We start from the raw sequence: 24,582 nt of genomic DNA, 5'->3' as shown, positions 1-24,582 counted from the left end.
ATTCAATCTTTTGATCTGCAAGTTAAGAAAATTTTATTCCTTCTAATTGTTATTCTTATAGTGCTGGTTAGTACTTCAATATAATATTAAATAGAAGTGGTATGAGTGGGCACCATTGTCTTGTTCCCTTTCTCAAAGGAAAATTTCCAGCATTTTTCCACCTAGTATGATGTTTGCTTTAATTTTTCCCCCAGACATTATAAAATTAAGGAAGTTTCATTCTGTTTTTATTTTGCTAGGAGCTTACATCATGAATGGATATTGGATTTTAACAGATGCTTTGCTAATGTTAAAATAACTGTATGATTTTGTTTCTCAAATTAAATTACATTGATTGATTTCCTATTACTAAAGCAGCTTCGAATTCTAGAAATAAACCCACTTTGGTCAATATCACATTTTTGTTTAATTTTATTTTGGAGTTTTAGATCTTTGCCCATGAATGAGATTGACCTTTAGTATTGTTTTCTTATACTGTCCTTGTCAGGTTTGGGTAGCCTTATAAAATGAATTAAAGAATATACTTATTTTTTTCGTTCTCTGGAAGAGATTATGTTAAGATTTATTTTATAGCCAGGTGCAGTGGTGTATGCTTGTAATACTAGCCATTTGGGATGCTGAGGCAAGAAGATTACAAGTTCAAAGCTAGGCTCAGAAACTTTATGAGGCACTAAGCGACTCAGCAAGACCCTGTCTCTAAATAAAATATTTTTAAAAGGCTGGAGATGTGGCTCAGTGTTTGAGTGCCTTTGGGTTCAATATCCAGTACCAAAAATAAAATAAGGTGTACAGTTATTAGTTTTTATTATTTTTCAAAATTGTACATCTATCACCACAGTCAATTTCATAATATTTTCATCATCCCCCAAAGAATCTCTGCACCTGTTAATAGTCATTCTTATCTTCTCCCCTTCCCATCATCGTTAGGTAATCACAAGTCTCTTCATTTCTGTAGACTGGCCTATTCTGAAATTTTCATATAAATGGTATCATGCAAACAACCAGACTTAGCATAATGTTTTCTAGGTTCACCTATGTTGTAGTATGTATCAATACTTCATTTGTTTTTATTGCCAAATAGTATTCATTGTATGCATATACCACATTGTATTTATTCATCAGTGATGGACATTTGGGTTGTTTCCCTTTTGGAATATTATTTATAACACTGCAGTGAACATTTGTGTACAGATTTTTGTCTAGCCATTTGTTTTCATTCTCTTGGTACTTTTTAATTCTTAATACTGGATATATGAATCTTTTTTCCCTCTCTCCTTTTTTAAAATTTTGAGACAGGGTCTTGCTAACGTTCTCAGGGTCTTGCTAAGTTGCTGGGACTGGCTTTGAACTTGGAATCCTCCTGCCTCAGTCCCCTGAGCCACTGGAATTACAGGCATGCACCACTGTGCCCAGATCCTTCTCTTTTAAATGATTAATTTCACTAGAGGTTTAGCAGTTATAATGGTTTTCCCCAAGAACTTTCAACATTGTTGATTCTTCTATATGCATGTTTTTCTATCTTGTTAAGATCTGTTTTTATATTCATTTTCCTTTTAGTTCTTTAGGGATTTTTTTTTCTTTTTTCCTTCTCCCTAATTAATGGAGATGGGTAGTTAGGTATTAGTTTGCATCCTTATTTCCTTCCTGACACATTTAAAACCACATTTCACTTTCAAGTGTAGCTTTACCAGCATCTTGTGATTTTTGATATGTAATCGTTTCATTATTTATTTCATATTTCTAATTTCCACCCTATTTTTAATCTATGGGTTATTCAGAAGTGTCTCTTAATTTCTAATAATAAGAGAATTTTCTATGTATTTTTTGTAATTGGTTTGTGGCTTTATCACACTTTAAAGAACTCCCTTGAGTGATTTTAATCTTTTAAAATTTCTTGAGGCTTACTTTTGGCTCAGCAAATAATCAATTTTTAAAAAAATACGTAAGCATTTGAAAAGCATATATTCTGCAGTTTTTAGATACAGCCTTCAATGTATGCCCAATGATGAAGCATGTTAATTGTGTTGTGGCTCGGTCTCTACTAATTTTTTTAGTCTGTTTATTCTTTCAACTATCTTTCACTGAGAGTGATATCTTAAAATCTGCCAGCATGACACTGATGCATGTGTATTTCTCCTAGTAATTTTTGAACTTTTGCTTTATACATAATTGGAGGCCATTTATCAAGTGCATGCAAATTTAGTTTGTTCTGGTGAATTTAAACCTTTTATCATTATGGAGTGACTTTTTAAAGAATGTATTTTATCTATCTATATCTATCTATCTATCTATCTATCTATATATATATATACACACACACACACTCACACATATATATATATTTTTTAGTTGTCGATGAACTTTTATTTTATTTATTTATATGTGGTTCTGAGATTCAAACCCAGTGCCTCACACATACTAAGCAAGCACTCTACCACTGAGCCACAACCCCAGCCCCTAGAGTAACTCTTTTTAATGATGCTTTTTTTTATATCTATTTTATCTGAAACTAGTATAGTTATTCCATCTTTATTTTGGCTGTTTGCATGATACATACTTTTCTATTACTTTTAACCTTTCTGTGTTCTTATGTTTCAGATGGGTTTCTTGAAAATAGCATATATATTTGTAGATTTCTTTTTGTTAATCCAGTGTGATAATCATTCTCTTTTTGTAACATTCAATCTATTTAAATTAAATTTAAATTTAATGTAATTACTGGTATTTGGGAACTAAGTGGAACATTACATTTTTATTCCTCTAACTCTGCTGTTTCCTTTTTTCTTCCATTGATTTATATTAGCTTTTTCCCTTTATTTAAGGCTCAGATATCACATATTTGTTTCTATTCCATTTGTGTGTGTGATTACCATAGAATTACAGTCTTCTTCGTCATTGTCATCATTGTCATCTCTTGCTTCTTCATAATTATTCTTTTTTAATAGTTATCACCCTGGAATAACTAGTCGAGCATGTATCCCTCACTTATCAAAGTCTGGTGTTTAGGTACTTTTACCTTCCTCCTGGTTGAAGTAAGTACATTAAAACACCTCCGTTCCATTTACCTATCTTTTGACATACGTGCTATTTTTTTAACCTGGAATTTATTTCTGTATATATTTTAAACACCACAAGAGATTTTTGTAAAATCCGTGTCCCATAGATTTTTTTACATGCTCATTTATACCTTTGTAGTTCTTCATTCCTTTCTGCATTTATGATACTCCCATCTTGGGTCAGTTTTCCTTTGTGCTGATTTCTTAGTATCCACTGAATGTTAACTCTGTTTTTATTTGAGATGTATTTCAGTTTCAATCTTGAAGAGTATTTTCTCTGCAGTGGAATACTAGATTGACAATTCTTTTCTTTTTTTTTAATCTTTATTTTATTTATTTTTACGTGGTGCTGAGGATTGAACCCAGGACCTTGCACGTGCTAGGTAAGCACTCTACCGCTGAGCTATAACCCCAGCCCAACAATTATTTTCTTTTTGCTCCTCTTATAGTTTTCACTTTTATTGTTGAAAATTAAGCTGTCAGTCTACCTGTTGTGTCTTTGAAAGTAGTTTTTACCTTTTAAGGATGCATTTAATTTTTCCTTTTTTGATTTTTCAGCTAGGAATTCATTAAGATTGTTAAGTCTGTGGTTTGGCGCCTTTCATCATTTTTGGAAAATTTTCATATATGCAAATATTGCTTCTGCTCCATTCTCTCTTTTCCTTCTGGGATTCCAATTAACTATTGGATATGGGACCATCTCACTGAATCCTAATGTTTCTTACATCCCTCTCTCGTCATTCTGAGCCCTTCTTCAATCTGTCTTTTGGTTCATTGTCTCAACTGTGTCAGCTGTTAAGTCTGTTCCTTGAATTAATTTTAATTTTTTACATTTTTTAGTAACAATTACTCTGTTCCTTTTAAGATCCATAATCATATGCTGTATAACATTTCCACCAATGATTGACCACACATAAGATGGAGGTCCCTTAAGAATATATTGCCTTGTGATATTGTAGCCATCTTACTTGGTACCCTCTGTAATATTTGCACAATGGTGCATGTCTCAAAACATATGCCATTAAGTGACACAACTGTATTTTGTCACTTTTTATGGTTTCTAGTTTGTTGCCGAGGTTTTTCTGTTTTGATAGTATCTTCAACATAGTAAGTAATTTAAAATCAATGCCTGATAAGTCCAATACTTGTAGTCCCTGTGGTTCTGTTTTTGTTATTGTTTCTTTGGCTTTTGGTCATCTTCTCTTGTCTCCTCGTGTTCTAATTGTATGCTGGGCATTGTATATGGAATTTTATTTGAGAAATCATTTGAAATGATACATTTCATAAAGGATTGTGTGTGTTTGTGTTTGTGTGTGTGTGTGTATGTGTATTTTCATTTGCTTGAGAGAACCCAGGATTACTTAATCAAATCACACCGTTCCTGGGTCAGCCACATGACTCAAGATCATACAAGATCATATTACATTCAGTGTATGGACTGATTCATTTTTAGTTTACCCTTATTTCTGAGGTCTTCAAGGATTCCAGCCTGAAGATGGGAGAAGGGGCTTTTTCCCCTTTGTCCCTCTGGTCTGTCAGACTGGCTGTGTTGGCAGCTTTTCATTGCTGTGACTAAAATACTTGACAAGAACAACTTAAAGGAGGAAAGATTTACTTTGACTCAGAGTTTGAGAAGTTTCAGTCTTTGTCAGTCTGCCAGTCTGTTCCATTGCTCTGGGCCTGAGGTGAGACAGAACATTACTGTGGAACAGGATGGCAGAGGAAAGCTGTCAGCTATGGCAGTCTGGGGGTGGGAGCAAGGAATAAGTTTTATCCCCAGTGACACACTCTTAGTGACCTACTTCCTCCAACCACACCCCATCTGCCTATAGTTTCCACCATTTCCTAGTTGTCCATTCAGCTGTCAGTGTATTAATCCACACGTGTGTTCAGAACTCTCATGATCCACTCACTGCCCATATTACTCACCTCTGGACATTGTTGCACTGGGGACCAAGTAAGTCCTCAACATACGAACTTTTGAGGGACATTCAAGAGCCCAACTGTCAGATACATTTGAACCTCTGACTTCCTCTTTTAGATTGCTGAGCTTACCTTTTTGAATTTCAGTCCTTTAATGAATCTGAAAGCACTGTCCTGTTAATTCTTTGACCCTTTGAAGAAAGTCATTACTTACATTTTGTCCAACTCTGTTACTTATCTCAATGGGAGGGTTGATTCAAATTACCTCATATTCTATAACCAAGGTAGGGAGGCTTCTTGTTGGCTCTTTATGGGCAGAATTTATTTACAATGGCAGTGACTTTATCGCTCTTTTTTAAGACCTGAGACTTGTTCCCTAGTTCCATATGTGCTTTGTTTTAAAGAGTTTATTTACTCGTGTAATTATGTACATTTTTATTTAAAAGCTACATATTCTGTATATTTATATAAATGTAAGTACATTATTTTGTGATTAGTCAGCAACATTTTGAGCCTCTATAACCTTGGATAATTTTTAGACCTTAACCAATGGGTAAATTTACTGAAATGTCAGTTACAGTGGTCTAAAATGATTCTCATAATATGAAATATCTCTTAATTGCTATTGAAATTAGTATGCATAATATCAACTAAGTTTCCCCCCTCTAATTGAAAAGAATATTTTTTTAGTTATCTGTTTACCCTTATGACTTCTTAGTATACTTGTATGTGGGTATAATATATATCTGCCCTTGTGAAATAGAAGAAAGAGGCAGTTCTGATGAGATTCTTAAATTTGCTGCCGTATGAGAGCTCTCAACCTAATGAATAAATATGGTACATTATCAGTTATAAACTTTTTCATTTTATGTAAATTAATTCCCATAGGAGCCTCTGAAGTAAGTATGTGATAATTAGGTGTGGTTTTAAGCAAAGGATTAGGAAACAGGGCCTGAGAGCTTAAGTAACTTTCTTGTTGTCCCACACCTGGCGAATTGTGTATGTTCTTTGTCTATTATTATTATTACACATTTTATTTCAGCTATAATGGCCTACAGACGCTCACTGACTCCAAGTTTTATCGTTCTATGCTTTCTTCTTTCTGTAAACCATGTATCATGACCCCATGACTCATGTCCTAAAGATAGAGACAATTGGGAGAATATTTCTTCATATCCCATTCTCACTGTCCCCCACCACACCTCATTTCTAGAACATAGTCCCACTGGCTCTGAATTTGTCAACCTCTGCCCTGTTTGAAAGCTTGCTTTGTCACAAGTCTTCTTTCATCCCTACATGTATAGTTCCCTTTCCTCTCTTCAGATATGCCTCCATTTTCCAGTTCCAACAAAATTGCCTATTTTTTATCTAATGCATTTTCTGTCTTTTATGATTAATGTCATACTTCTTTACTAACTTCATTCCTGGATACCTTCTGTAAGTCTTTGTTTTTTGCTTCTTCAATCACTCTTGATGAAATCCTAGCCAAAATCTTGTTAGCTCTGTCCTTCTTAGTCTTAGGGCCAAAAGCTGACCCACCTCAGACCCCTTTCCCAGCAATAGAGTCTGTGCTCCTGTACATTCTTGTTTTCAACATTCTTGCTACTCCTTTGAATGATAGCCTCAAAGAGTTAGTTATCTTACATTAGACCTGTGACGTCAAATGCCCTTATTTAATTTGGAGCATATTCAGTTACTACATGTTTTGGGGTATAAGAATGCCTCCTCCTAAAATTTAGTATCACTCCATTTTTTTCTTGAGAACTATTTCCTTTATCCCTAAGGATTCTTTTGTTTTGAAAGTTCATTCATCAGATTTTTCCCCTGTCCTACTCACAAATCTGTCCTGCCTTGAAATGTTGATAGAACTGAATTTCCTCATGTAGGACATTTGTATCTTCACTCTTTTTATTGTTTAATCTCTCATCTTTTCTTTTGTCTGTTTTATTTTTGTTCAGTAAGCTTGTTTTACTGAATCTGTCACTACCTTTGTGAACTTTCTCATCAGGATTCCAGAAAGTGCACTTCTTCACCAGCTCAAGAGATGGTTCAAGACCGGGCATGGCCTTCATACTTCTTGCTTTATCACTTACTGTAGTTTTCAATAAATATTTAAATTAAATAGTGTTGGTATTTTAAAGGTTTTTAACCTCTGGACTGGCTGAAGAACCCTCTTAGTAGCTTTATATCTCTAGCAAATATTTTGAATATACTACTTTTTTTCTCCTTAAAGGACTATAGTGTCTTCTAGTTCATTACTTTTAACTTTGTGAGCATTCCAAATATACACAAATAAAAAGTTCACTGAACTTCTGATGTTGTGGTTATCAACAGTTCACTACTTGTTTCATCATCTCCTTACTCCTTTACTTTTGCTGAGAATTTAAAGCATATCTAAGATATAATTTCACCTCTAAATTAATATGCCTCTAAAACAAAACATTTTTACATAACTGTAGAGTTCTTATCATACACAGCGCATCTAATAATAATTCCTTAATAACATAGACAACACTTCAGTCCGTATTCAAGTTCCCTCAGTTAAATCTCTCTTTATTCTCTTGTAAACTATACCAACCCTCTCTGCTTTTATTCATGCTCACATGTCCATTCTTGGGGTGTGTTAACTTGTTCCTTTATCCTTTGTATTTTATGTGGACTGACAATTAGAACTATATGCTTAATTACTTTCAGATTATACTTTCTTAGGGGAATAAATAAGAGTACTTGCTGTCATTTCATATTATGTCTCATCCAGAGGCATGTAATGTCTGATCATTTCACTTTTTGAATATTGCCATGATTTATCAGAGGGTTCAGGTGGACAGCTTGATCTTTTCATGAAGCTTAACTTTTCACTTAGTGTTCTTATTATTTATTGATTATGAGTAAGTGAATTAGTTACCTAATTAAAGTTTGCAAAGTTGTGATTATTCTAATTTGCTCACTTCTGGCATTATTAGCTGAATTTTTTCTAGATGGTAGAATTTTTTTTTTCCTTTTTCACTAGGGCTATTTGGTTAACATGAAATATCTAGTCAGTTCTTGAGCTATTAAAATCCCTAATTGGGAAACTGAAGACTGCTTTCCTCTTTGTAAACTAAAATGGTATTAGTTTATTTATGATTATAACAAATTAGCTTTTTTCCTTTTTCAGGGAGTTAAAGTCATTCCTGAGTGGTAGATTAGTGATTTAGTGGGCCAAATTATGGGAGAGTCTCCCAGTCCTGAGTGAGCAATTGTCATTCTCTTGAGGCATAGGATAGCAGAGAAAATAACAGTAAGAAAAGATGGTATAACTTCTTTAATGCTACTGGCTTGCAGTGAGGGTGTGGTACTTGCTTGAAGTGTGGGAATTTAAAAAGTCCTGTGCTTAACCAGAGACAAGTCAGTCTCATTGTGGAGTCATTTAAATTTTAAAGACCTAGGGCCCTAAAAAGGGCTCCAGCACAGTTTTGTAATCGAACTCATTAAATTTTAATGACTAGTATATCTTGGGAAGCTGCAGGGACCCCTGATGATTTGCCAGGGATATAACTAAAGCTCCTCTTGCTAGCTTTCTCTAAAGGCAGAATTTCAGCAAACCTTTATTGTGCCCTCTGCCATTTGGAGCTCTGCCTTAGGCATTAGAGGTGACTGAGAGGGAAGCAGGGTGGCTCAGGCAGCCAGGATAATTTTATCTTAGCATTGATTAAATATAAACTTCATTCACTGAAATTTCATGTAGGAAAATGACTGCTTGCATTTTAATGACCTTTTATTTGTACAGTGTATCACTTGCTCATGCTTTCATTTTTAAACTGTTCATAGTTGGAATCTAAAATCTTTAGTTTTCATTTTTTAGGACCGTGTCTTCAGGTTTTCTTCACTTCATCGTGAATTGTAGCACATCAGACTACACAAGGTGTCTTAGTTGAAGTTTCATCAGTTGTAAAATTAGAGGTAAGAAATGTATATATGTCTTTTTTGAAAACAAATGTATGTTGCTGATAACAAGTTTCATGTTTACACCCCTCCACTGTCTAGTCTTCTCCCCTCCGTTTACTCAAGAGCAACAGAAAAAGATGATGTCCATGCAATTTCTTTTTTTTTTGCCTTTAATTTTTATTGTTGGTTGTTCAAAACATTACATAGTTCTTGACATATCATATTTCACACTTTGATTCAAGTGGGTTATGAACTCCCATTTTTACCCCGTATACAGATTGCAGCATCACATCGGTTACACATCCATTGATTTACATATTGCTATACTAGTGTCTGTTGTATTCTGCTGCCTTTCCTATCCTCTACTATCCCCCATCCCCTCCCCTCCCATCTTCTCTCTCTACCCCATCTACTGTAATTCATTTCTCCCCCTTGTTTTTCCCCCCTTTCCCCTTACTTCCTCTTGTATGTAATTTTGTATAACCATGAGGGTCTCCTTCCATTTCCATGCAATTTCCCTTCTCTTTCCTTTTCCCTCCCACCTCTCTCCCCTGTTTAATGTTAATCTTCTTCTCATGCTCTTCCTCCTAACTCTGTTCTTAGTTACTCTCCTTATATCAAAGAAAACATTTGGCATTTGTTTTTTAGGGATTGGCTAGCTTCACTTAGCATAATCTGTTCTAATGCCATCCATTTCCCTGCAAATTCTATGATTTTGTCATTTTTTAATGCAGAGTAATACTCCATTGTGTATAAATGCCACATTTTTTTTTTATCCATTCATCTATTGAAGGGCATCTAGGTTGGTTCCACAGTCTTGCTATTGTGAATTGTGCTGCTATGAACATCGATGTAGCAGTGTCCCTGTAGCATGCTCTTTTCAGGTCTTTAGGGAATAGACCGAGAAGGGGAATAGCTGGGTCAAATGGTGGTTCCATTCCCAGCTTTCCAAGAAATCTCCGTACTGCTTTCCAAATTGGCTGCACCAATTTGCAGTCCCACCAGCAATGTACAAGTGTACCCTTTTCCCCACATCCTCGCCAGCACTTGTTGTTGTTTGACTTCATAATGGCTGCCAATCTTACTGGAGTGGTTTTGATTTGCATTTCTCTGACTGCTAGAGATGGTGAGCATTTTTTCATGTACTTATTGATTGATTGTATGTCCTCCTCTGAGAAGTGTCTGTTCAGGTCCTTGGCCCATTTGTTGATTGGGTTATTTGTTTTCTTATTGTTTAATTTTTTGAGTTCTTTGTATACTCTGGATATTAGGGCTCTATCTGAAGTGTGAGGAGTAAAGATTTGTTCCCAGGATGTAGGCTCCCTATTTACCTCTCTTATTGTTTCTTTTGCTGAGAAAAAACTTTTTAGTTTGAGTAAGTCCCATTTGTTGATTCTAGTTATTAACTCTTGTGCTATGGGTGTCCTATTGAGGAATTTGGAGCCCGACCCCACAGTATGTACATCGTAGCCAACTTTTTCTTGTATCACATGGATCATGCAATTTCATTTGTGTAGATAATAGGCCTTAAATCAGGATGCTAAGCAGCTGCTACTCACTCTTTAGCAGTAGGAGGTACAAGTTCTTTTGATAGTTCATTTGCTATTAGAAACCTCACCAGAGAATGGAAGGTAATTTAGCAGTTGGTTTTGAATAAAAGAGGCTAATCCTGCCCAGAGACCAGATCCCTTATTGGTTGGAGCAGTGGATCTTGAAAGATATCCCCCAATAAATAGCTATCCCCCCACCAAAAATAACTGCACATGTGTGTATATGCAGATTTTCCAGCTTCCTGGTTTGTTTTTTGTTTGTGTTGTTTTTTTTTTTTGTTTTGTTTGTGGTACTGGAGATTGAATCCAGGACCTCATGCATTCTAGGCAAATGCTGTACCATTGAGTTACATTCCCAGCCCTTTTTATTTTGAAACAGTGTCTCATTAAGTTGCCCAGGCTAACCTCAAATTTGTGATCCGCCTGCCTCACCTTCCCAAGTAGCAGGGATTACAGATATGTGCCACGGTGCCTCGCCCAGCTTCCTAGTACTTTTTGTAATTTTTTAATTCTCAAATTTATGTTCAATATCTAAATTGAACAGATGGTTAATCTACTGTTATTATGAACAAATAAGGGCATTGTAATGATAGTTCTTGCTTTGGGCCATTGGCAGATCTGTATCAAGAAAGACTGAGAATATAGACTTTGATTTCTAGATAGTGTGTTTTTCCACCTTATGAAAATGTTCCTGCTCTTTTAAATGTCTATGTCCTAGATTATTAACACACATTGGTGCTTGTTGTAAATTAAGCACTGGACAAGATGTTATGTGACCTGTTCAGTTCATCTTTTTAGCAAGTTTACAAACCTTACTAGCCTTCAGTTATCTTATTGTATAAAACAGAGGTTTACATTGGGATTGGGCTCAGGGTTTTCTAGCTTTAGCACTTTTGACATCTTGCGCCTGGTAATTCTTTGTCAACAGGGACTACGGACTTTAGGAGCATCCTTGGCCTCTTCCCACCAGATGTCAATAGAACCACTCTCCAGTATGACAACCACAAATGGCTCTAGACATTGCAAAATGTCCTTTATAGGGCAAAATCATCCTGGATTGAGAACCACTGGGTTAAATGATGTATTAGAGTTCCTTGCAGCTTCATAATTCTGTTGTTTTTATTAAAACAAAAACAAAACCTTCTCTTTGCAATCCAGCTTAGATGTCATCTCTTCCATGAAGTTTTCCTCAGATTGCTTCCTCTTTGTCCTACCTTAATTCTTTTTTGAGTACTTATAGAATTTAACACCACTCTTCTATAACTACTAGTGTGTTTCTCTCATTTTAGGGCATGGGTCTCCTGTATTTCTCAGCTCAGATTTTATTATATGAACAGTGAATTCAGGAATATCATCAGATTAGAAATTGTTAAGTAAATGGATTCAAATGGCATTTTTGTTAATCTTTCAAACACTTCCACTAGGAAATTGCCACCAAATTTGAATTTCTGGGTTAATGAAACCAATTACCCACTTTTTTGATTTTTTTAGATAGATTAGCTGACAGGAGCTTCCTATATGTATGTGAGAGATCTACACAAACACATCTAGACTGAGAGAAAGAAAGTCACACAAAAATTCATAACAGAGTTGAGCTGTTTCAGTTTTTATATCTAGAGGGCTCTAAAATAATTCTACTTTATTAATTACTTAGCTTCCATCTACTCAGAAATAAGTAAACAGGAAAGGTAGTAAATATTTTTTTGTGGTTTTTTTTTTTACATACCTGTCACCTTACATTATTCCTCACCATATTCTAAATATTTCTCAAAGCAACCCAGAGTAGTAATACATTTTAACCATGGTCTAGTGCATATGCATATACCTGAAACAAGATTTTTAAATTAGTATTTATCGTTACTATGTATGTAACATTTTGATGCTCTTTTGTTTCTTTCCTTTTTTTTCTTAAAGAGTGGGCATCAGGGCTGGGGATGTGGCTCAAGCGGTAGCGCGCTCACCTGGCATGCGTGCAGCCGGGGTTCGATCCTCAGCACCACATACAAACAAAGATGTTGTGTCCACCGAGAACTAAAAAATAAATATTAAAAATTCTCTCTCTCTCTCTCTCTCTCTCTCTCTAAAAAAAGAGTGGGCATCATCAGTAAATTTATTATATAATTTAGTAAAAGGTCACAACCCAGCATTTGAAAAACATTAAGTAATAAAATGTAGAGATGATCTACCTCTGGTTTATGTCACTAATAGGTTGTCCTTTCTTTTTAAATAATGTCACTTAAGAATTGACCCAACAAAGATATTGTAACACCTTAACCAGAACAAATTACATTTCCAATTAAAGTCCTATATTTTGTCATTTATTCTGAGTATTTAGTATGTACAAGGTAATGTCGTCAAAAGAGTATATTTGGTTCTTGTTCTCAAGATTTATGTTGATAAAACCTAGAGGAAATTAAGTTAATAAATATATTGTTTCAAGTCCTAAAAGAGGTAATAAATACAAAGTGATCTTTATAGGTGTTAAGAAAGGGAGAAAGCTGTGCTAATTGAGGTTCATGATAGAAAAATAACATGATTGTGTGATAGATTTTGCATTGTCATATCAGAAAGTGGAAAAAGATATTATGCATGGTAGAAACAGTATTCAGATAGGTGTGCAGTACTTTTGTCTCATACTTGAAGTTTATTTTTTGTATAATAGGATAAAGTGAGAAGTTAACAAATACTAAAAAAGTATATAAAATGCTGAAAATATAGGTTATAAACAGGGTATGTAATTTTAGCTCTATGGTGGTTGTAACATGAAGTTTACCCAGTAGATTAGTTAGAAACTTGTATGCATGATAGCTCTGATATAAGCCAATATTTACCCTAAAATGATAACATTAATATTGAATTACTAGGTTTACTGAGATTGCAGATAACCTCCAAATGGTGGAGGGAGTATGCCCATCTTTCAAAATAAGTGAATAATTTTACTATTCTATATAAATTGCTTTTCACGGGACAAAAACAATTTGTATAGTATTCAGCCTTTAAAAAATGTTATATACTATTTCACCTATGCAATTACAAACTATGTGCTTATGTCATAGGCTCAGGCATAATCATTTGTAAATAGAATAGGAGGCTCAGCATGTAAGTTACAACCAAATGCCATAAAAACCTTGAGAAAATAAGCAGTAGACTATGTTTTTGCCTTTTTGATCTGTGACTTTCTTCTATGGAGTATATAAAATTTAATTACTATGGAAGAATTTTTTTTGAGGGAGGGGGCTATGAATTGAACCAAGGGCTTTGTGCATGCAAGGCAAGCACTCTACCACTGAGCTATGTCCCCAACCCCACTATAGAAGACATTTTTGATCTAAAATGATCTAAAAGAAAAGTGGAAGATTTCGCTTATGATGATACTTGGGAAAGAGCCACCAGCCATAAAAGTGTGGTCTAGCATTCTGTCTGCTGTTACTTTAAGGCACCAGAACTTTACTAGTTTTTGTCATTTTCCATATTGAGTTGGGAAATTAACAAAAAGATAATTATCTTTTCATTTTTGCAGATTTGTAGACTACTGAAAAGAAGGCATTTTCAGAGCCAGAGATGTGAACTTAAAAACTCCTGGGCCAGGGTTCACAGACCATATTGAGGTATTTTTTTCTTCCTAATTTTAAACACTTTTTTAAGTAACAGTTTTATTTTTACAGCAAAATTGAGAAACTGGTATGGAGAGTCCCCATAGATCCTATACATAATTCCCAGTATTATTAATACCCTATGTTAGCTTGATGCATTTGTTACAATTAATGAACCAATACTAAACTATTTTAATTAACTAAAATCTATATTATTTGGATTTTCTTAGTTTTTAATCTGATATTTTTTGGTGTGTTTCAAGATTACATGTAGGAAACCACATCACATTTGGTTATTATGTCTCCTTAGGCTTCTCTTGGCTGTGACACTTTCTTAACTTTCCTTGTTTTTAATGACCTGGACAGTTTTGAGGAGTACTGATCAGGCATTTTTAAGAATATGCCTCAGATGGGATTACTTAGATGTTTTTCTCATGGTTAGAATAGAGTTATGGATTTTTGAGAAGACCACAAGATTAAGTGCCTTTTGACATTCTTATCCCATCACATCCAAAGTACATACTAACAACAGTGCACATTAAGAAGTGGGAAGGTATGCTCCTCTTCCTTGGGTAAATGATCCACATAAATTATTTGGAATACTTCAGTGTCAAGAGAGAGATTCATCTTCCACCTGCCCATTTACTTAACCATTTTTTTTATATCAGTATGGGTTTGTGGATATTTATTTTACAGCTTGAATTATAATCTAATACTATTTTATTTGTTTTGATGTTCCAGTTTTTCCCGCTTTGGCCATTGGGAGATCCTTCAGTTGTTTTGTCATGTCCCCATGATCGTGGATTTTTTTTTAATCCTTTTTAGAAATACATGACAGTAGAATGCATTTTGACATATTATACATACATGAAGTATAACTTATTCTAACTATGATCCCATTCTTGTGGTTGAAATAATGTGTAGTTTTGTTTGAGTACTTCCATATTCTCTGGTACTACAAGATGCTTCAGGCTTATCTTGTATATTTCCTGACCCAGTTCTAGAATCAGCCATTTCTCTATAGGGCCCTGGTTCCTTTTATTAGAGAATGCTGTTAGAAAACTGGGGTATTGTTCCTTCTTGCCTTTCTTGGCTGGAATTCTGTGCGTTTGCTACCTACATATTTATGCATATCTATAAATATTTCTGTGTATAGGTTGCAATTGACAAATAAATATTCATTTGGGGTGGTGTTACAGTTAAATGATATCTGATTATGCTTCTGTTTCTTGGGGGTTATATTTAATTTGAAAATGTTTCAGTTCTATTTTAATATAAACATTATTTGGGTCTCATTTCTCTTTTTAGAATGTAACAATATGAGATAGATGTAGTGAATATTGTGATGATTTCAAAATGGTTTCCACTGTAATGAATATCCTATAAGATGATTGTTTTTGAAATTATTTGGAACGTTGCTGGGCATGGTGGCACACGCCTGTAATCCCAGTGGCTCAGGTGGCTGAGGCAGGAGGATCGAAAGTTCAAGGCCAGCCTCAGCAACTTGGGGAGGCCCTAAGCAACTTGGCAAGACCCTGTCTCAAAATAAAAAATTTTAAAAAGCTTGGGTGGGGCTCAGTGGTAGATGGCCCCTGGATTCAATCCCTAGTTCCAAAAAAAAAAAAAAATATATATATATATATATATATATATATATATATATATATATATATTATTCAGAAGACTCATTTAGGGAAAATAGCAATTATTATTTCCTAACCTGTTGTTATTTGGTAGCACTCTTAATATATGAACAAAAAGTAATCTTGAAATTGGAACTCTAACCCTCTGTCAGTGAAAGCTTATGTTCCAGTATCAGCCACAGCTTGTTGCTATTTAACTGGAAAAATTCATAGTCTAGTACAAATATTCTTCTGTTTAAAAGCAAGGCTTGCTTTATCCTGTCTTTAATAGTTATGACATTGTCAGATTCTTACCAGGTAGCCAGCAGTACAAGAGAATAATGGTTAAAAGTTTAGACTTCAAGTTTGTGTTCTAACTTTGCTACTTGTTAACATTGTGACAGTAGGCAAATTTTTTTTACTGTCTCTGAGTCTCAAATTTCCTCACTTATATAATGTGAATGATATTATTAGCTCTCTCATGGGATTATTTTGGGGATAAAATGAGATAAAGCACTTAGCACCATTATTGGTATGTAAATATTATTTAGTTAATAGTATCTAAAATCAAATCCTCCGAAACAGGAAAACAATGGATAAAATTCAAAGCTTTATACTGGTATACATACTTGTTTTAGTTCAACAGTTATTACTGGGCTAGCCTAATCAGAAAAATGAATGGTTCTTTCATTTATTTATTCTTAAAAGTTCTTCAAAACAAGACACACTTCAAACCTGTGAGATGGCATCTCACCAATGTTAACATGATAGCAGTGATTATGAACTATTATTGCCATTAGGGGCTGCATGGGGCTTCTGGGATTTTATGGAAGGGGTCCGGGCAGCAAATTCCTTTCCTTGTCCTGAGACAATCTTTCATAATTATGCCCCAAATTATTGCCTCAATAGTATGTCTTTGGACACATTTGACTAAACTGATACTTACCATAGTATCTTTAAACCTCTTTTAGAACACATTTCTGGTGTGACAGACCCAGCAGCTGTGTAAGTGAATGAAGCAAGTATCTAGGATCCCTAGGGAGTGTAAGAACTAGGCAAACTGGAGCTGATTTGGCCTTTCTAAAAGGGGAGTGGTACCCTAGCTTCAACAAGTTGTTGCCAGTAGTTGCTAGATGGTCTGAATTTTCAGAAAAAAGTAGATATCTAAATTTTTATGTGAAGTTTTCTTATTTTAAAATGTAGCTCAACTTTTTTTTTAAACACCACCAAGTCCAAACCAGGCAGATCTGTAGGCTGTGGGCTGGATTTGGCCCACAGACCATTGGTTTGCAACTTCTGATATAATTATTTTAGGAAGTGAGCTAAAATTCTGGCAGAGGTACAGCACTCTGAGCCGTAATGGCACCATCCTATGTATTTGCTGAGCTCAGAAAAGGCTGTAGAAACAAAGCACTTAAGTGTCCACGTCATTTTCTCTCAAGTGTGGGGAATTGTGGTATCAGAGCAGACCTGTAGGGGAACTTCCTCTGTGGGTGGAGAAATTCTTTGGGGAGAAATCCTAGCAGCTGCATTTTCAGAAGCAGAGCCCTCTCTGCCTTGTGGTGCTAGTACTCCTGAATTAGGAGGTGGCTGCACAACTGACGGAAGCCTCCATGATGCCACTGCTGAGCCTAGTATCTGGTCCCTTCAGACATTGCCTTGCCTTCAAAAATTAGAGTCCCCACAAAGCTGACAAGCAATGATGGCTCAACCCTGCAGAATCTCTTGGTTCACTTGGCCCCGAACTATACGGTGATCGTAGGGCTTAAACCTTCAGTATTTCTTCTTTCTTGATCTAGGGTTACTGCCCACACAGCTCCACATTCCATCTGGGCTTCTTTGGTGGGGGTGTTTCAAGGGTGTCCCAGGAATTTGGTCACATTGGTGTAGATACTGTTTGAGTCCTCTGCCTAGTTTTAAAGTGTCAAACCATCATTCAATAGTTTTAATATTGGGTTAAAAATAGCCCACTTTAATGTTAAAGTCAGTGTGTATTTTTCATAGTAACTGGTGCATAAATTGATATTTATGGATAAGAATAGAGTGTGTGCTTTGATCTGCATTGTGGCCAGATCTGTACAACACTATATGACAGACAACAGTATTTTCATTTTAGTTGTTTTCTATGGGACTAAACACAAAAATATAGTATTTTTCTGTAAAATGTTAAGTGTTTTTAAAGGAAGCTGACTTAACTTGTTGACTGGGATATTTTCTGTTTGTAAGCTGTTGACTTAACCTCTTTGTGCACAAAAGGGAAATCACTTTTTAAAACATTTTAATGTTATATAATGTTTAAGAAATTAAGTTTATTTGAGTGTGTTATATTGTACTATGAAATATTAAATGATTATCCACGTCAATCAGTGCTTATGTGAGTGAATGTAGAGGGCAAAGTGCCAACCACTGTTAAGATTACATACATAATTCCTTAAGGAAAATATCTTTATCAATTTTTGTAGGGAGGGTACTGGGGATTTAGCCTAAGGGCTTTACCACTGGGCAACATCCTTTGCCCTTTTTATTTTATATTTTGAGACTTGGATTTGAGTGTCTTACTAAGTCGCTTAGGGTCTCTCTGAGTTGCTGAAGCTGGCCTTAAACTCACAATCCTCCTGTCCCAGCCTCCCAAGTTGCTGGGATTATAGGCATGTGCCACCACCCATGGCTCTTTATCAGTTTAGATCCTATTTGTTGTGAAAAGTCAGCCTACTATTAATCATCTTTTCAGATAGTAATCATCTTATGGGTGTGCAAGTTGTTGGCTTTGATTTGAAAGATTCTTTAATATGATTTTTCAAATGTACATATAAGGTAACTTGTTCCCTTTATAACTGTTTTTTGTGTGTCCTGAAAAAGCTAAATTTATTTGTTAAAGAATTCCTTCCCCCTCTCAACCCTCCACCTCCTCACATACCTATAACTCTTTATTTGGATGATAAACCAATGAGGGTTTGCTGTGTTTTTTTACCCTGCCAGTGAAAGAAAGGCACTCAATTATTGGGAATGTGTCTTGAGGATGTCCTTGGTATCTATCTACCAGTGAGTGATGTAGGGAAGACTGCAGACTTTGAAAAAGACAGGCTTGGATTTGAGTCAAGAGTCTGCCATCTGCTCATTCTTTGAGTTCATTTTCTTATTTGTAAATTGGACATAATCATATGCTACTAATGACATAGTGGTTTAGTAAATGGTAGCTAATAATAGTGATAAAATTAACAGTAACTTTGGCCTTGGTGTAGTGCCTGAGATCTCTGGAGGCTGACAAAACTATCTAAGAACCAGTAGCTCCCAGTAGCTCTGAGATATACAAAGCCTATGCTTTTGACATCTGAAACTTCTCTGTCCTTGTTGACTCTTGTCATCTTTTCTTCTATCTGATAAAAAGACAATTATATTGTCCTTGTATTAAAGGCTTTTGGGGTTGGGAAATTTTTTGGTGCCACTAGGAAATCTCAAGTTAAGACTTTGGGTACATGAGAAGCTCTTTACTGAAGCTTTGATTAAGTTGCTATGAGGTATTCTGAATATGGTCAGAACCTCAAATGTTAGGGATCATTTCCTGGTAGGGAAGTTATTTCTGTAAATACAAGTAGATTTGATTAGTCATTCTTGTTACTGATTTTTTTTTCATTTCACCTAATGAATATATATTGAATACCTGGTCTGTGCTAGGTCCTATGCCTCGTCGTTTGTATACCCTCAAAGGAGATACAAGTTAAATATCCCTTATTCAAAGTGCTTGGAACCAAAGGTATTCCAGAGGTCATATTTTTTTAGATTTGAGAATATTTGCATAGGCTTTTTTGGTTGAATATCCCTAATATGAAAATCTGAAATGTTCCAAAACCCAAAAATATTTTGAACATTGCGTTGGTGCTCAAAAAGTTTCAGATTTTGGAACATTTTAGATTTTGGACCTTTGGATTTGGAATGCTCCACCTATATTGAATTAAGGAATCCAAGAGTTGTCTTAGTTTCTCATTTAAATGAAGATCCTAAAATTTTAGAGCCGTACTCTCTGGTACAATAGTTACTAACCATAGATGGGTACTGAGCATTGAAAAATGTGAACAGTCTGAACTGAGGTGTGCTATTAGCATAAAATATACACTGGATTTCAAGGACTTAGTTTTACAAAAATAATGTAAAATATCAATAATTGTTATATTGATTACATGTTAAGACATTATTTTTATATACTAGCTTTAAATTATTTTTACCTATTTGTTTTTATGTTTTAATGTAGTCACTAGAGCATTTAAAATTGCTTTATATTTTTATTGGACAGTGTTGCCTTAGAGCTTCAGTGACTTGGCAAGTGTACTTATCTAGCTGAGATTCCTTTGGTTAGTGTAAATTATAGATTGCTTTATTGTGAAAGTGGCAGGCAGTGTTTATTTTGATCAAAAAGGTCAATTATTAGGTGGTATTCATGTGTAAACACAGTAACTTGGGAGGCTGAGGCAGGAGGATTGCAAGTTCAAGGTCAGCCTCGGCAGCTGAGAGAGACCCTCAGCAATTTTAGCAACACCCACTCTCAAAAAAATAAAAAGTACAGGGCTGGAGTTGTGGCTCAGTGGTAGAGCACTTGCCTAGCACACGTGCGGCACTTGGTTCAATCCTCAGCACCACATAAAAATAAATAAATACAATAAAAAGTTATTTAAAAAATAAATAAAAATAAAAAGTACAGGGGATGAAGCTCAGTGCTAAAGTACCCCTGGGTTCAATTCCTAGTACCTCCTCCCCTCCAAAAAAAAAGAGGATTATTAAAACCCTGTTTCAGAAAAAAAAAAGTTAAATAATTACTTAGGGCTTTGAAATAATTTGCATTTTAAATTAAAGCCTAGATGATTAATCTAGTAGAATCCCAGCATTTCAGATTTGGAATACTTTTGAAAGGGGCAAACTGGGAAAATGTACCCATTGATATAGTGGCCAGAACTTATTTTTCTTTTTCCTAAGTATTTACAGTTTGCTGTACATAAGTGATCTCTGCTCCCCCAGTATTTGTGAAGGGTTGGGTGGGGGACAAGTTAGGAAGGTCAGGCATGGTGGTGCATGCCTATAATCCCAGCAGCTTGGGAGACTGAGATAGGAGGATCGGTTGCCTCAGCAACTTAGCAAGAACTTGTCTCTAAATAAAATATAAAAAGGGCTGGGGGTGTGGCTCAGTGGTTAAGGCTCCTGGGTTCAATTCCTGGTCCCCCCTCAAAGAAAAAAAAAGGTTTATATATATATATATATTTCTAAATACAAATAATGTTTTATCAGGATAGTTTAGTACAGTCAATTCATCTTTTAATGTATTTGAGCAGATATTGGGGTTGGGCTGTGGAAATGCAGTAGTGAATGAAGCATGGATCTTGAAAAGACTACAGGCTTTTTTTTGGTATTTGGGTTTTGTTTTCATCTTTTTGTTTTTACTTTTTATTTGTAAGTAATTTGAAACTCACAGAAATTGCAAAAATAAAAGTACAAAGAATACTGTGTAGCTTTTACCTAGATGTACATGTCAAAACGTTTCCCTGTTTGCTTTATAGTTCGTTTCTTCTCTGTGTGTATATATGTATATATGCACGTTTGAGTCTGCACACATATATAAGATATATATTTTTCCTAACCTATTTGAGAATAAGTTGTATACCCTTTATCTCTAAAAGCTTCATTGTCTAATTCCTAAAATTAGGAATATTCCTGTATGCAGCCACAACAGTTATCAATTCAGTACACTTAGTACATTCAATATGAATAGAATACTTGTAATATAACATCCATATTTCATTTTTGTCTGTTGATCCGTTTTTTGTATGACATCTTTCCTGAACCTTAAGATTCAATTTAGGATCAGGTTAGTTTTAGTTGTCATGGTTTTGTTATTTTAACTTGGGACATTTTTCTGGCCTTTGTCATATATGACATTGGCATTTTTGAAGACAACATTACCCAACACCACACCCCCCCCCCCCCCCGCCGCCCTCAATAACACACACATCCAGCACTGGGGATTGAACCCAGTGGTGCTCTACTACTGCGTTTTTATCTCCAGCCCTCTTTTATTTTGAGATAGGGTCTGGCTAAATTGCTAAGACTGGCCTCAAACTTTTGATCCTCCTGCCTTAACCTCCCAACGAGGTAGGATTACAGGTGTGTGCCACCACACCTTGCTCCTCCCCCCTTTTAAAAATAGAACATTTCTCTTTGGATTTGTCAGTTTCTTCATGAGTAGTTTTAGGTTATACGTTCCTGACTGGAATACTATAAAGTGATGTATCTTTTTGAGGATGTCACATCTGGAAGTATATACTGTCTATCTGGCCCTCATTGGCAATATTTCATTTTGATCACACAGGCCTGGTGTTGTTCAGTTTATCCACTAGATAATTACATTCACTCCCTTCCAATTAACAAGCTTTGGAAAAACACTTGTGAGATCATGCATAATATATTCTATTCTTCATCCAAATTTCCCCGAGATTTAGCATCCATTGATGGATAATACTTGAAGCAGTCTATACTGTGATGGCTGCAAAATGATTTTTTCTGCTGCAGCATTCTGCACATTTACCACTTGGATTCTACTGTCAGTAGGAATCCTCCCTTCTCTTCCATATATATACATACATACATACACACACACACACACACACACACACACCTATTATTTAACTATCTTTGGTATGAACTTGTGGAGTCCTCTTTTCCACAGACATACAATTCATTACTGTTCTTTATTTTGTTGTCCAAATTCTTACAGGTTTGACTGTTGGGAGCCTCTTCAGGCTGTCTTCCATTCCTTTTCACATGCTCTCATCATTTTTTGATTACTTCCCTACTCTCTGGCATAATAGCATGGTCCAGAAGATGCTGAAGTTTTATATGAGAGATTCTTAGGTATTCAGTTAGTTTTAGGCTAGTATGAGGGTAAGCACATCCTGCAGTGGTAACACAGAAGGCTTTCTAGCTAATGTAGGCATGGCAGCAGGACTGGATGGCAGGATGTCAATGGGAGCCTCCTTAGAGGAGGTTATACCACAGTTGACAAGTACAGGACCAGCAGGACTTGGAGAAATAGGGTGGTTGGGAGGGAAGATAGAAAACATTTCTGGCAGATGTCCCGTTGTGTCATCTGTGACTTTTCAGACGTCAAAATAATTACTGTGCTTTAAAGGAGTGAAATAGCCCTTGGAAAAACATGAGTGATTATGCCTAAGTACATTCTCTCAAGGCCAAAATAATATGGTTGCCAAATAATAACACTACGTACTTTAAATCTAGCTGCTGATTATTTTTTTCACATTAAAATGAAGCTGAATTTTTTTAAGCCACTGACTGGTTATATTACATCAGCAGACTCTCTGGCTAAGTTGAATCCCTCAGTTTTCTAACCTTAAAATTAGATATACTTATCTTAGCATTTTTGATTTTTAAAATATTGATAACTGAATAAAGTAAAATATGTAGCTAGGCTTAACTGTATTTTAATTTCTTTTAATAGAAAATGACTGTGGTGTTGGAAGATCATTACTTTTGGAAAGCCGATTAGCATCAATTCCTAAGAGAAATTTGACCATCATTTGTTCTGGCATGGCGCAAAGCAGTCCACAGCTTGATATTCAGGTTCTCCATGATCTTCGGCAACGTTTTCCTGAAATTCCAGAGGGTGTGGTTTCTCAGTGCATGTTACAGGTAAATTTCCTGCCAGTGATACTGATTTTAAGTTAGTTTTTCCTAATTAGAGTTGGCTTTGTATTGTGGTAACAAACTTAAATTTTCAGGTGTGTGGGAGCAGGGGGCTAGGACAATTTGAGTGGGATTTCTCAATCTTGGCACTGTTGATATTTGGAGCTGAATAATTCTTTGTTATGGACGACAGCTTTGTGCCCAGTAGGATGTTTAGCGGCCTCCCTGGCCTCTACCCACTAGGTATCAGTAGCTTCTCCATAGTTGTACCAACCAAAAATATCTCCAAGCATTGCTAAATGTGCCGTGAGAGGCAAAAATCTCTCCCATGGAGAACCGCTGATGTTGAGAAAAGAGTAAAGGCATGTACCAAAGAGAAAAAAATATTCTCTTTACATTTAACTTTTGAATTTTGGGGATGGAACCCAGACTTTCATGCATGCTAGGCAAGTACTCCACCCCCCGAGCTACAGCTCAACCCCTAAAATTGAATTTTGAATCTCAAATTTATCATGTTAACTTCTTTAGAAGTAGACTATACACTTCTGAGTCTTTCTTACCATTTTTCCGTTTGGTAAATCCTTAAACTAATATCTGATTTGAGGTGTAAATCCACTTTTAGTTCATAAGGATTTCCCTTGTCTTGTACTACAGGGACAAGTCTTCCCACTAAAGAGATAACAGAAAACAGGCCTGCTGCTTCCTCTGTTTTGTATCATTTTTCACAGGATCTTGGTGTGTTTGGGGTTATGGCACTTCCCGAATTCATTTACTTTGGGGAGCTGTTCTACCACTCTACCCATGGTCTTCTTCACATGGTAGTCAGTACCCATGTTCATACTACCTTACTGCAGTACAAGTAGCTGAGGATATAACCTAGCTATATACAGGGAAGTTTAGTTACAAATAGAGATGTACAGAATAATGGTGGTAACAGGTGCTTCCTTTGCAGACCCTTTACTAGGTCTAGCCCTTGGGCTTATGGTTTCTGTGTTACAGCTTGCCTTTTTGGTTTGGTTTGTTTTGGTACCAGGGATTAAACCCAGAGGCACTTTACCACTTAGCCTCATCCCCTTTTTATTTTGAGAGAGGGTCTTACTAAGTTGCTGAGGCTGGCCTTGAAATTAGAATCCTCCTGCCTCAGCCTCCTACTTCATGTCGCTTGGGATTGCAGGTGTACCACCATGCCCTGCTTGCCTTTGTTTTTTGTAACACACATTCCCAG

The 24,582-nt window shown here is 35.7% G+C and overlaps 1 protein-coding gene across 4 annotated transcripts in view; it reads left to right on the top strand.

Moving 5' to 3' along the window:
* Tab3 (TGF-beta activated kinase 1 (MAP3K7) binding protein 3) overlaps positions 1-24,582 on the top strand; it is a 59,268-nt gene that overhangs the window by 10,707 nt on the left and 23,979 nt on the right. For all 4 annotated transcript variants that reach the window (XM_071606482.1, XM_027927423.2, XM_071606480.1 and 1 more), the window contains 3 exons: positions 8,824-8,921; positions 13,977-14,064; positions 23,173-23,363. In XM_071606482.1, coding sequence (XP_071462583.1) covers positions 23,262-23,363 — 102 coding nt within the window. In that variant the 5' untranslated portion in view covers positions 8,824-8,921; positions 13,977-14,064; positions 23,173-23,261. The remainder of the gene's footprint in view (positions 1-8,823; positions 8,922-13,976; positions 14,065-23,172; positions 23,364-24,582) is intronic.

This window comes from Marmota flaviventris, chromosome X (genome assembly GCF_047511675.1).
Source record: "Marmota flaviventris isolate mMarFla1 chromosome X, mMarFla1.hap1, whole genome shotgun sequence".
NCBI lineage: Eukaryota > Metazoa > Chordata > Mammalia > Rodentia > Sciuridae > Marmota > Marmota flaviventris.
Note: the sequence above shows the minus strand (reverse complement) of the source record. Positions and strands in the feature narration are given on the sequence as shown.